Source organism: Cydia strobilella, chromosome Z (genome assembly GCF_947568885.1).
Source record: "Cydia strobilella chromosome Z, ilCydStro3.1, whole genome shotgun sequence".
Classification (NCBI taxonomy): Eukaryota; Metazoa; Arthropoda; class Insecta; order Lepidoptera; family Tortricidae; genus Cydia; species Cydia strobilella.
Genome location: NC_086068.1, coordinates 23810499 through 23824882, shown reverse-complemented (window position 1 = coordinate 23824882; position 14384 = coordinate 23810499). Strand labels below are relative to the sequence as shown.

Here is a 14384-nt window from a genome sequence, read left to right as displayed (position 1 = left end):
ACATCCCTGAAGCGCTGCAGTAACGAGGCAGTCCCAACAGCATCCTGAAGGCGTCGTTATATTGGATTCGAAGGGCGTTGTATGCCTTTTGAGTATAGCTGACCCATAGAACATTTCAATACTTTAAGGGGCCCACTGACTATCAGTCCGCCGGACGATATCGGCCTGTCAGTTAGGACAAAAGTTTGACAGTTCCGAACAACTGACAGGCCGATATCGTCCGGCGGACTGATAGTCAGTGGGCCCCTTAACGCTGCCTGAGGACTGGAACGTGACAGCGTGACATTGCAAAGGCATACCTACAAGCCAAACCATAATGTAACTTGATGTAAATACACGTAAGTATAGTTACAATTTCAAAAAAAGTGCCCGCTCCCGGGATACGTAAATGGGTCAAACACTCGTTGAGTATTGAGTTATGGTTATGCGATTTTCCTGTAAACATTATAAAATAAATGGATTTCTTTTTCGTACTTTATCCTTAACAGCATTTTAAAACCTACTTCTTTAAATCGGTACGAAGAAAGTCTTAGAAAAATGTATCTAAATCCTCAACTTTTGTAATATCCACAGAAAAAGACGCCGGTTTTCCCGAACGTTTTTAAGGGTCCCCGGCAAGCTCGGTTCTCCATCCATACAAACGTAGTTCCGCTCTCATTTTAAAACGACTAGCTAGATTGCTCTGAAACTTTGTACTTACAATAGGATAAGGTATATCTATGCCTGTAATTAGTTTATGTAGCTTCAGATACCATAGTTAAAAAAATACAGCGAATTTAAATTTCTCATACAAAACTTGTCTTTTGCTCTATCGTTTGTTTTATAAACTGGAGCTATGTAAACTAGTTACAGACCTAGATATACTTCATGTCATTGTATGTGCAAAGTTTCATACGAGATGTAGTTTTAAAATGACAGCGAAACTACGTTTTTATGGGAAGGTGCAATTCGGCCGAGCTTGCCGGGGACTCTTAACCTAACTAATTAGGTAGGTACTATTAGATGTTGAGGATATCTCAAACGGTCTTTTAGTTTTATTTTTAACCGACTTCAATTTCATAGAAGGAGGAGGTTCTGTATTCGGTTGTGGCTATTTTTTTTTATGTATGTTCACCGATTATTCCGAGACCCGTGGTCCGATTTGAGTAATTATTTTTTTGTTCGAAAGGAGCTACTTCCAAGTTGGTCCCATATTAATCTGGTTCTGATCTGATGATGGGATCCCTGAGGAATTGAGGGAACTCCTCAATTTTTAAAGGCACATGTATGGTGATTTGGGTGTTTTCAATGGGTCAAACTTGAGCATTTTCTCTCGAAAACGACCAATTTGATGAAGTGGACCTGATGATGATGATTGTTTTGAAGATAGTGATGATGATTTTTTTAATGTAGTATTTTCAGCGATTACTTCGAGACCCGTGATCCGACTTGAACAATTCTTTTTTTGTTTGAAAGGAACTAACTCCAAGGTGGTCCCACATTAATCTGGTGCTGTTCTGATGATGGGATCCATAAGGAATTGAGGGAACTCCTCAATTTTTAAAGGCAGATGTATGGTGATTTGGTCGTTTTCTAAAGCAACTTGAGCATTTTTTCTCGAAAACCACCAGTTTGATGAAGTGGAACTGATGATGATGATTGTTTTGATGATAACGATTTCAGCGATTACTCCGGCACCGATGATCCGATTTGAGTTATTCTTTTTCTGTTTGAAAGAAGTTACCTCTCCAAGGTGTTTTCGTAATATTTTTGGTTTTGATCTGATGATGAAATCCGTGAGGAATTGAGGGAACTCTTCAATTTTTAAAGGCACGTGTATGGTAATTTCGGTGTTTTCTAAAGTAACTCAAGCATTTCCTCCCCAAAACCACCAATTTGATGTAGTGCAACTGTAGCCTAACCACGAGTCTGACACTAAATATTCTTCGTAACTTACTTTGTACACTAATATGCCAGTACGAGCGAGATGCATAAACAGTAAGTTACGCACACGATAGCAAATATATCAATGTGAAACTCGTGGTAAGGCTACTGATAACTTCCCTCGTATGTGTATTATGATTTTTGATGTAGGTAGTGTAGTGTAGTAAACAACCAAAGAGACTGAGAGGTGAAGGTAGAGGGTATTAGTGTTTGAGGGGTTTGAGGTTGGGGGTTGAGGGGAGGTGAGTTGATGGGTCGGGGACTGAGGGGTTGGGAGTTAAGGGATTGGGGGTTAGGGTTGGGAGTTAAGGGGTCTGGGGTTAGGGGTCGGGGAATGGCGGTTGAAGGGTTGGTGGTTTAGGGTCGAGGGGTTTAGTAATCAGGGGTTGATGTGCTGTGAAGTTGAGTGATCGGGATGTTTGAGAGATTGGGTCAGTGGCGGGGCGGATAATGGATTTAGTGACAGGAATGATTTCCCAGACGGACTCGAGGAAAATTCTGATTATTTAATAAAGTTTACGAATTTACAGTTAAACATGATTATGTTTTTCATTCATGCGTCACGCTCTTAACAATGTCTTAAAACTAAAAATGGAAAAATAAAAACTTTTATAAAAAAAAAGATAAACCGACTTCAAAAAGGATGAAATAAAATATTATCCTTTTTAGGGTTCCGTGTTTAAGTATATGCGTTACCAACTGATATGTTTGAAGTAATTTTATTTTATTTCATCCTTTTTGAAGTCGGTTTATCTTTTTTTTTAATAAAAGTTTTTATTAAAATATCTGACAAGTGACAGATAGTTTGCCGCGGTTTTGGACAATAATGACATTGACAGGAGATTAAGTTAAGACAGAGAGAAAAACGCAAGTTGTTGGATAAGAGATTTTTATTGTTTTAATTATAGAAAACTCAAAATGAATAATCTATTGTAAACTAATTTGGAGTTTTAGTGAGTGTCTTTTATCAGAAGTGGCAAGAACGTTGAAGAATGGGCCTTAAATGTCAAAGAACAAATGATATAAAAGCGAAACCTACTGACTGAGCAAACTGAATGCTTTAGTGCAAAATCTTGAATATTGAGTATTGCACATATGCAAACATTTTACAGCCTACATTCTTAGCTATGATGGCATATACGCATGTCAACAACTCAACAACAATGAGAACCTTAAAACATGAAAAGAAATGTGTATAATAAAAGTTTGGTTATTTATATATAGGTAATGTTGAGCTTCATCAGTGAACCTACGCCCGCTGACCGAGCCAGTTCGGATTGAGAAGGGCGTACGACAAGGTGATACGCTTTCACCAAAACTGTTTACTCTGGTGCTAGAGGACATCTTAAAAAGCCTGAACTGGGAAAAGCGTGGATTGAATATATGGGGTAGTCACTTGAATAATTTGCGGTTCGCTGATGATATTGTCTTGCTGGCAAGTGACCCCGCTGAACTTCAAAGCATGATCCAAGAACTCAGCGATGCTTCCATACGGTGTGGCCTGGAAATGAATCTACACAAGACAAAAGTTATGACCAACACAGATGTCAAGGCGAATATCACAGTTAACCATACCGCCATCGAAACTGTCAATAAATACGTGTATTTGGGACAAGAGATAGTGACTGGAAAAAACAACCAAACCAATGAGATCAACAGACGCGTACGACTAGCCTGGGCAGCCTATTCCAATCTCAAGTTTGCCTTCAAAATGAACCTTAAGGCCGAACAAAAAGCACGCATATTTGACCAATGTATCCTGCCTACAAAGTTAACTTATGGAGCTGAAACCTGGGTTTTCACCAAAGACATACTACGTAAATTGAGCGTTGCCCAGCGGGTGTTAGAGAGAAAATTGGTGGGGATCACATTGAGAGACCGTAAAACAAATGAATGGCAGAGACAACAGAGCAAAGTCAATGATGTTATAAAACGCGTAGCCAATTTGAAGTGGGAATGAGCTGGTCATATAGCACGGAAGACCGATTCGTGGAGCAAACGACTACTCGAGTGGCGACCATGGGGTGAAGAGCGTCCTCAAAGTAGACCCCAGATGCGTTGGGATGACGACATTAAGAAGACTGCGGGGAAACAGTGGCTCCAAGTCGCACAGAACCGCGACAAATGGCGCAAAATGAAGGAGGCCTACACCCAAAGGGTAGAAAAAGGCTAAAGAGAGAGAGAGAGAGAGAGAGAGAGAGAGAGAATTGCTTTATGTTGATAAATATTTTAACTATTCTAAGATGAAAAGTAACGAGATTGAGAACTACATATACAGATGATGATAGTTTGGGTGTTTGGATATCCACAAAGGCCTAATTGTTGAAGAATTATAATGAATTATTGCAATGTGCTATATGGCCATATATAAAAGGTTTATGAAATATAATCAGCCATGCAGTGGAGCCAGGCAACACTTCCTATCCGCTATGGGGGTTTAGGGATCCGTAGCATGAACGATGTCGGAGTTGTAGCGTTTCTTGCCTCCTCTCATGCGTCGACGGGTCTTGTCACTAAAATACTATCTTTTAATGGTGGCAAAATCTGTCTTCCATTTGTAGAGGAGGCCTTAAATGAGTGGACGACCCGGTGTCCTGGAGGTGTACGCCCGGACAACCCTGATCTTCAAAGACCTTGGGACGACACCTTGTGTGAGCGCACGTATTTCAACTTATTGAACAGCGCTCCACAAGCAGAAGATGTCGCCAGACTAAAGGCCGTCAGGCAACCCGAGTCGGGGGCCTGGCTGCATGCACTGCCTTCACCACAATTGGGTACCTTTCTTGACGATGACACGTTAAGAGTCGGAGTCGCCTTAAGACTAGGGTGTAAGGTATGCGAACCCCATCGCTGCATCTGCGGGACTATGGTCGAGACTAATGGGCACCACGGCTTAAGCTGCTTGCGATGTGCGGGTCGAATACCAAGGCATCACGCCATCAACGAGCTGATCCGTCGTGCTATGGTCTCGGCCAGTGTACCATGCATCCTAGAGCCGCAGGACGCCACTTGCGTTAGCACCTTTGCCCCCTCCCACATCACTCATACCAACAAAATGGCAGGCGCGGCCGCCGAGAATGCTGCAATATTAAAAAATAACAAATATGCAAACTTGGTACCAACATACGACTTTGTTCCGGTCGCTATAGAAACGGCGGGGCCTTGGTGTGCGGAGGCCAAAACATTTATAAAAACTTTGGGGCGACGTTTGAGGGATAGGGGCTGCGACCCCCGTTCCGGCTCTTACCTGGTCCAGCAAATATCGCTGGCCGTGCAACGCGGCAATGCCGCTAGCATTTTTGGCATGTTTGGACCAGGTGACAGTCGGAACGGGACATAGGCCTTTTATATACCTACCTATACATTGCCTGTTAGTTTGCTAAAATTATAATTAATTTTATTTTTAGGTTTAGTACTTCTAGTTTTAATTTTATAATACTTATACTTTAAAACTTTAGTTTTAACATAAGCATATTATAAGTTCAAAATATTATAGTGTAATCAGCCATATAAGATTGAATGAAAATGTCTCAAAGTCTTTCCCAATGATCACTGCAGCTGCTTGATGGGAATCTTCACCAAATTGTGCACAAGGAATTTTTTTCAGCGAAAGCAAAGAGCATTGGCAAAAGAAAATCTGCGGTGAGAGATGACTGCAGCTAACTATTATGTCAAAAGTTACCAAGTGGATACTGCATTTGCTACTATGACAAAAGTTAAGTATTCTCTACACAAGTTCTTTGTTTGTTGGCTGTTGGCTTAAGGGTATACTTATCTAATCAGGTGAAGGATATTATTATTATTTTGTTTTAGATCGGCAGGTGATGCTGGTACGTCTAAATCATAGTTCACTTAGCATGATTTCACAGTTTTGATAGTTTGTCTAGTCTATTTTTAAATTGATTCACACTTGTAGAGTTCACAACTTCAGAGGGTAATTTGTTCCAAGCCTTTACTATTTGGTTTGCAATAAAGATGCAAGATGGTATGCTATTTGAAGTTCTCCAACAGTACTGCCATAAGTCAGTATTGGCTCACACTTCAGTGTCAGACACTTAAGGTTGAGACCAATTTGTGAGACTTCAGTGGAAATCGTGGGTCGTGTAACTATATGAGATATATGTGTGAGTTATCACTGTTTTAAGTGTTTTGTATAGAGGTGCTATGAAAAGCGTAGGATGCTGGCATACAAGAGAAATAAAATTAGACAGATGCATGGAGACAGAAGAAACAGCCTCTCACGTGGTGCTGGAGTGCAGCGGACTGGCCCCATACAGGGCAAAACATCTCGGATCCCCGATAGACCTCCCCGAGGTCCTACTCAACATCAAAGGTTTGATAGGTTTCCTCGAGTAGCTGGGCTGGCAGGACTAGCCCACCCCCATGTCACGCACAATAGGCGCCAGTCGTCGAGTTGCGGAAATACAATACAATACAAGACAGATTAGTGTATGAGGATGGTAAATGGGCGATTTATAGTTATTTAAGAAGGGAGTAAATTTAGAGGTTGAGTTTTTGATCAAAAGTTGAGGGTTAGATAAAATAGTTGGTTAAAAGGTAAAAAATAGTAATAATATGATATTGCTGCTGGACCATTTCATTGTTGGGCTAAGTTAGTTATTTAAGTAGTAGTTTTAGTTTAATTTAAGTTATTGTAATACTATGCATATATATGTTAGTCTGTAAGGTATTCGTAATATGGGCCTTGTTGCCTGATTGAAATTATTAAATAAAATAAAATATTAGACCGAGCAATTATTCCGTAATTTGGGTAAGGTCTATTACAGTCCATTAGAATTTTAAAAAATCTTAATTAAGGCTAATGAAACAAATTCTTTACGAGACTTTAGACTAATCTGTGATAAGTAAAAATGTTAAAATAAGTTTATATTGAAATGTAATAAGAGTCGTGTGGTACATTGGACAAGAAGGTTGTGAAAAGTTAAATCCTAGATTGAGTTTGAGGACAAACTCCTAGATTGTCAGGATGGCCGAATATTAGATGTTGAGGATATCTCAAACGGTCTTTTAGTTTACTTTTTAAAATATCTGACAAGTGACAGATGGTTTGCCGCGGTTTTGGACAATAATGACATTGACAGGAGATTAAGTTAAGACAGAGAGAAAAACGCAAGTTGTTGGATAAGAGATTTGTATTGTTTTAATTATAGAAAACTCAAAATAAATAATCAATTGTAAACTAATTTGGAGTTTTAGTGAGTGTCTTTTAGTACGGTTACTACGGTTGCGGTTATATATCCATCCATACGATTTAAAAAACTTCTTGTGCGTATATGTCTTGATATGAAAATTCATTCAAGAGCCTGAATTTCCCTTTGCTGCACAGATCTTTGCGCAACAACCGCACCCGGATCCACAAGAGCCTGTTCAGTGCCATGGTGCTGCAAGTGTTGATCAGGCTGACCGTGTACATCGACCAGGCGCTCGTGCGTAGCTGGCGCGGCGACCGCGCCGCCAACAACACCGACGCTCTTAAGGGCATCGACAATATGGTGAGAATCTCCACACTGCAAATGTCATATAATTATTTTCACACCACATGCTCGACAAAGCCGGATTATATATCATATAAACCTCACCGAAAGCAAGACATTATATCCCTTGGCTTTAGCCGGGTTATAATGTTGTATGGAATTTAATTATAACCCGCCGGTCAATAGCGTAATTTTCACTTTTCATAATCCTTATTGCTATGGCGATAAAGTCTGATTTCGTTAAGCAAAATGTGTTGCACTCGCCTGCGGCCAGGTAGTTAGCGGTCGTGGCCAACTCGATTTTCGAAAACCGAAGCCGGCAAAGCCGCGGTCTACTAGATTCGCACGATCTTCATTTGTTAAATCAAGTAGGCCACGCCGGCAGAAACAGTACTAAAGGAGCCCACTGACTATCAGTCCGCCGGACGATATCGGCCAGTTCAGTTCAGTTCAGTTCAGTTTTTGGTTCTTATGGCATCTGTCCATTGGGACAATTTTGCCAGCATCAAGGTTGTGGGAGCAGAATTTCAGTATCAGAACTTGATCCAGTCCGTGTAGATGCTTGATCGGTTTAAGAATCTAAACTACTATAGGAATAAAAATAGAAAAAATGGACGGCCAGAAAAACCAATAGAAACTATAGAAAGTAATGAGCCAACTGCCAGGATCAGGTTTTTTTTTTTTGATATCGGCCAGTCAGTTAGAACAAAAATTTGACAGTTCCGAACAACTGACAGGCCGATATCGTCCGGCGGACTGATAGTCAGTGGGCCCCTTAAGCCTGTTTTTATTGTCTCGCATAAGGTGAGAAAAGTAGAGTATATACCTCGGGAATAAAACTGTTTTTGTCTTGGGCGCTTGAATCCCTCACTGCACTCAGGACTCGAGTGTTAATTCCCTCGCTGCGCTCAGGAGTAATACTGGGAGTCCTTCGTTACGTTCAGGATTCAATGTCGCGCCCGTGACATAAAACAGTGTTTTATCCCCTTGGTGTACAATCTACTATTAGAGCCTGCGCAGACCGAGAGCGGTCTGAACTTCCGAGTACCGCGTTCTGCGTTCTTTCGAACGTACTGACTACTGAGTCCTTACGATAACGCACACAGCGGGCAGTCAAACCGCGGAGGTCAAAAAGGAACGTCACGTTCTAGTTCTTTTGCCGCCGAGACAAAGAACGCCACGTTCTCCGGGATGTCTGAAGTTGCAATTACCTACAGAAAAACTGATTGAATTGGTTAGATTAGAGAATGGAGATTATTATAGCACTTAAGTCATGTACATAAGCAGAAACTTTGCTTCCTCCTATTCGTATTTTGCTTTTCGATATCATATTTTGTGATATCATATAATTCATTGAAGCTATTTATCAACATGCGAAAATAAATATAGAACCGGTCTTCGTCGCTATGTCGCTAAGTAATTCCTGAAAAATACCACTGTATTCGCCTTATTCTTCTCGTGTTGTGTAAATTGGGTGCACCCAAAACTTTCTTCTTTTTTTTTAGAAGCTTGTAGGCTCCATAAAAGCAATGCTTTTTCTTCGGAAGATGAACTTTCTAGCGACATATTGCACATATTTACAAAGACACGGACGAAAATGGAACGCAAGAATTTGAACGCTACCTGTGTGCATTGGAAACTCTCGAGCGGTCAAAACGCAGAATTCTGAACGCTGGACTCGGAATTCCAGACCGCTCTCAGTCTGTGCGGGCTCTTAGGTGAGAAAATTAGAGTTTTCCCAAAAGATACCGAAAACGAGTTACTCACTAAATTTAACAATTTTTAAGGTTTCTTACATTTGGGAAAGGTGAGCATTTTCTGTAAGTACTTACTATTTATTGTGAAATAATGTCTCACATTAATTGCTTGCCATCGTAGAAACAAGTTTCCATAAACAAATTAAGGTCTTATTTTTCACGAAAATATTGCTTTGCCCCACAGAAAGTACGAATCGCTTGCCTTCATTGTCCGGTTTACTTATAATTATATGTTAGTAACATTTATAATAAATAAATATAAGTAAAACCTGGGGCCTATTGCATAAGAAAATACAAGCTACACACTTAAGACTTGTTAAAAAGTTATACGTTAAACATAATAGACTTGACTCTTAATATTGGCCATTTGTGTAACTTGGGTATTTATTATTGTAAGTAAATAGGTACATAGGTACAACAACATAACGGCATCAATTAAATAAATAAATATTTAGGGACAGACTTCATAGGCGCGTGTGCACATATAACATAGCCTATTTGATTTGATCACACGTGTTCCATAATTATGCTGGTAGCTTTAACTCAATACTTACCGACAATACGTAACTCTTTAATTAAGACTGGCACAAATAATGAATTAAAACAATCTTCTGGGGGTTGTGGGACGTATCTACTTACACGTCTCACAACCTCGTGTGATAAAACAGCTGGATATAGTAAATCGTAATCTCTCTATAAATCTAACTGGAGGGCGGTAGTAGGTAGATACTACTACTACTAGGTAGATAGTAAACTTCCTATTGAAGATAGATAGGTAGTAACAACAGAAAGCTTGAAAAGTATTGCTTTAGCGTCTTGTTTCAACGAAGTTTCTTATTTTCGTAGTATAGGTACTTAGGTACTCCCTAATAGAGTAGGTAAGGTGCTTTGGGGTATATTCGACATATTTTTAGGCGAGTGTAGAGTATGTTAGGGTTTAGGCTCGTAAGTCAGAACCTAAGAAGTATTCCTTGCAAGTAATGAGATCTTTGCAAAATTGGATATATTCGTCAACGGTTTGTGAAAATAGCGTTTTAATATACGTTGCTTGATTTTGGTAATAAATGTAAATAAAAAAATAAAATATTGTGAATACCATTTTTTAAGGAGTGGGTAATTTCGAAAGCAAGTGGGGTAATTTCGAAGGTCTGTAGAAAACGTTTTTATGCAATATGCGTTAAGGATCATATTCCTTTTTCGTTCTAATTTATCCCCTTAAAAATCCTGCTGATTCACGGTAAAGAACATGTTTTTTTTTATTACAATTTATTTTCGAATTGGGTTGACAACCTCTGATAATGGACTATGAAAACCTAGTTTGGGGTTATTAGTACATTCATTCGAAGTTCACCCGTGGGGTAAATTCGAATGCTTTTTTAAAACTACAGATAGACCGTTATGCTGTATTTATTAATACGACAAAAACGACAATCTAACGTAAAATCGTTTGTTTTTGACTTAACTTAACAGGATCCCGAGTTATGTGCTATCGGGTAATTTCAAAAGTCCTCATAAGGCACTAAATCGCACTTTTTTTATTTAATCGACCGCAGCAAACGTACGCTTACGACTAACGACGCGAAGTGAACTGAAGCGGGGGGGCAGATAAACATGGCGTCTTGACAAGTGGTGCCAGCGTAGAAATTGTTACCAGTTTAGTAAAAATGTGTGATTTTCGTCATCCCCATTTTCGAATTTACCCCAAAGCACCTAATACTCCGCCAGGATGAAGTCCGAACGGCTTTACCAATTTTTAACTAAGAATGTATCGTTAGATTTTTACAGTAGGTACGTTGTGAAGTATAATTCCAAGTTGAAGTAGGATGACTGCTCAAACAAGCATTAATGTACTATTGAAAAAGTTTCAAGTACGCTTGAGATGTTGCTAAGTTCAATTTACTCGTTTCCATCCACAAGAACTTGGGCAAGTTACAAGGCTAGCACACAACTCAGTGGACACTTCCTTCTTATTGCTTGGCTTGAGTGCTCTGCAGTACCTACCAATAACAAAATACGATTACGTGGAACTAGATAGATTCGACTGCTTTTTCGATAACAATAGATGCTGAATTTTCGTATCTGTGCCCATAGCATTTGCTTTGCGAGCGCTTTTGAGCTCTATTAAATTTTAGTGTGTCGAATTTATCTAAATAAACTGTACGTATCTATATACCTTTTGTAAAGTAAATGTTGTCTTTACGAATTTTAAAACCGATATTAAATGTAGGTACACAACAATTTAATTTTCACAATACCACGATTCTCTTGTTTTCAGCCTTACCTATGTGAAAGCTCGTACATGCTCCTGGAATATGCCATCACAGTGATGTTCATGTGGATGTTTATCGAGGGGCTGTACCTGCACAATGTTGTTACGGCGAATGCTCTACGGGAAGGCATTTCTCACGTAGTGTACTACGCCACCGGATGGGGCTTGCCCGTTATTCTGACGGCAATTTGGGCTGCGATGACTGCACTGCACTACAAGGGCGAAAGAGTCAACACGTGAGTAGTATCTGTTGTTGCGCAAGTAGTCAACACGTGAGTAGTATCTGTTGTTACGCAAGTATCTAACATTTAATTGAAATGCAATTTCAACCCTTATGTTCACGTATTTAAATTACAAAATTGTACTAGAAAATAAAAAGTGGCAAATCAAATACCTTCCGCTATTACTTACAAAATCCTATGTTTTGTTCCAGTTGTTGGTATGGATATAATTTCTCTCCGCTTTATTGGATTATGCAAGGACCGCGATTAGGAGCTATACTGGTATGTTTATTGTTTATTTCTAAACTAGATACCCGCCCCGGCTTCGCACGAGTTAACAAATTATACAATTAAACCTTCTTCAAGAATCACTCTATTTATAGGTGAAAACCGCAGGAAAGTCCTAAATGGTCGCTTATAGGGTTTCGTATCTAAAGGGTAAAAACGGGACCCTATTACTAAGACCCCGCTGTCCGTCTGTCTATCACCAGGCTGTATCTCATGAACCGTGATAGGTAGACAGTTGCAATTTTCACAGATAAATACGGTGGGCGAGTCCGACTTGTACTTGTCCGGTTTTATTGAGTTTATTGCGAACATACAGACAGACAGACGCGGAGCGGGACTTTGTTCTATAAGGTGTACCTATATAATATATGTATTGATAATAGGGTATTTGACTAGAAAGTCATTTCATTAGTCAAAGTAACTCTTTACTAATCTGTGAATCAGCTTCTTTATAGGCTCTTTTTTTGTCTAGAAGTCTCCTAGAAATCGATTTTCGCTCATGTCGTCTCACACATGGGTATATTTGGTATCAGTGTATTCAGTATGATGTCCTGAATACAAATATATGAGATGACAAACGCGGAAGTCGTGGAGGTAGTTGCTGTGACGTCATAAAGTCGGCAGTACAAAGTTTTTTACTTTTTTCTGTTAAACATACCAACCGTGTGGGGTACTAAATCTTCTTCTTTTCGTGTCGTGGTTCCATTTTTTTTTTAATTTATACGATGGATGCCTAGTAATCAGCGGTGTTGACAGCCCTGGCTGTCGCGTCCCTCAGATCCAGTTCCGAGCAGTGATGTGGGCATGCGGGGCATTGCTGTGTCGCAGGTACACTGAGTCGAGGGGCTACGGAGCAGTCCCTATCTGGCCATGTTTTGCTTACATCGACCAACTTGGGACCTGAACCTGTTTAAGACCTTCCAAATTGGCCGAGGTTCTTTATGGCCAGGCGGTAGTTGCTCCAAAGCCTGCACGTACACGTCCGGTGGAGGGCACCGGGTCTGCCACAGCAAGCGACGCACATCGGGCGGCTCACCCTGCAGGGGGCTGGTGCTCCGCATAAAACTTCTGCGGCTTGACGAGCAGGTGGCGGGATATGTCCATGCAAGGGGTGCCGCTGGTCGTTCTCCTGTTTGTGCTTTTCGATATTGCAGGCTACCTCCCGGCGGATGTCAGTGGGAGCCACTCCAACTAAAGGGTAGAGCTTGTTGAGCGGGGTCGGCTTGAGGCAGCCTGAGATAGTGGGGCAGGTGTCGTTAAGCGCGGCGGTTACGAGGCTGGCGTGTGGGGACCGATGCCAGACTGGACAGGCAAACTCTCCAGCAGAAAAGCACGGAACTAGTCCGGTGGTACGCAAGGTGAGCGCGGTAGCGCCCCAGCTTGTTGAAGTTAGCCTATGCAGCAAGTTGTCCCGTACACTGACTTTCAGGCGTGTGTTAGAGCAGTGCGCCCTATAGGTTAGCGCTCTATCCAGCGTTATTCCCAGATATCGCGGGTGGGGGCACTGTTCAAGTGTCGCTCCATCCCACTCTACGTGAAGGTGTCTGTTTGCGTGGTGGTTGCGCAAGTGGAACGCACATGTTTGGGTTTTGCTTGAGTTTGGCCGGAGGCAGTTAGCCCTATAGTAACTACCGAGTTGCTCCAATGCCTCAGATAGGGTCCCTTCCGTATTCTCGAAAGAGCGACATTGAGCTGCAAGGGCTAGATCATCTGTGTAGAGGAAACGTTGAGTCCCCGGTGGGCTTGGCTGATCGTTCGTGTATAGGTTAAAAAGGGTTGGCGCCAACACGCTGCCTTGGGGGAGACCATTCTTTTGGCGTCGCCATCGGCTTTTCTCGTGTTGAGGTGGACTTGAAAACAGCGGTTCCGTAGCACATCACCAAGTACACGAACGAAGCCTCCATCTCGAGTGACGTTGGCAACTTTTGACAGCAAGATCCTGATGTTCACAGTGTCGTAGGCTGCAGATATATCAACGAAAGACACACCAGTGAGCATCCCAAGCTCAAAGCCGTCCTTAATGTGCTGCGTCAGTTTTAGTGTCTGGCTCGTACACGACTTCCCGGGGCGAAACCCTGCTTGTTGGTTGATAAGAAGAGGATCCACTGCTTGTGTCAGCCGGTTGAGAAGAAGACGCTACAACAGCTTGTAGGTGTTGCACGGTAAGGAGATAGGGCGGTAGCTTTTAGCGTCATCGGGAGGCTTATCAGGTTTTAGCAGCGCTACTATTTTTGATTTGCGCCACACTTTAGGTATGCTGAGCGACACCAGACAATCGTTGAAGAGAGCCAGAAGCCAAGAAGTTGCCACAGGTCCGAAGTTCTTAATTTGTTCCAATGTGAGGTCGTCCATGCCAGACGACTTCCCGCTTTTCAGGTTTTTAATGGCAGTTTGGAGTTCAGGCTGCAGTTGTTGTCATCCTGAAGGGCCG

At 41.3% G+C, this 14384-nt stretch overlaps 1 protein-coding gene across 1 annotated transcript in view; it reads left to right on the top strand.

Annotated features, from left to right (window-relative positions):
* The window catches only part of LOC134753716 (PDF receptor-like), a 103051-nt gene that overhangs the window by 65629 nt on the left and 23038 nt on the right, over positions 1-14384 (top strand). The window contains exons 7-9 of the mRNA XM_063689653.1: positions 7271-7436; positions 11451-11680; positions 11878-11947. Of these exons, the coding sequence (XP_063545723.1) occupies positions 7271-7436; positions 11451-11680; positions 11878-11947 (466 nt within the window). The remainder of the gene's footprint in view (positions 1-7270; positions 7437-11450; positions 11681-11877; positions 11948-14384) is intronic.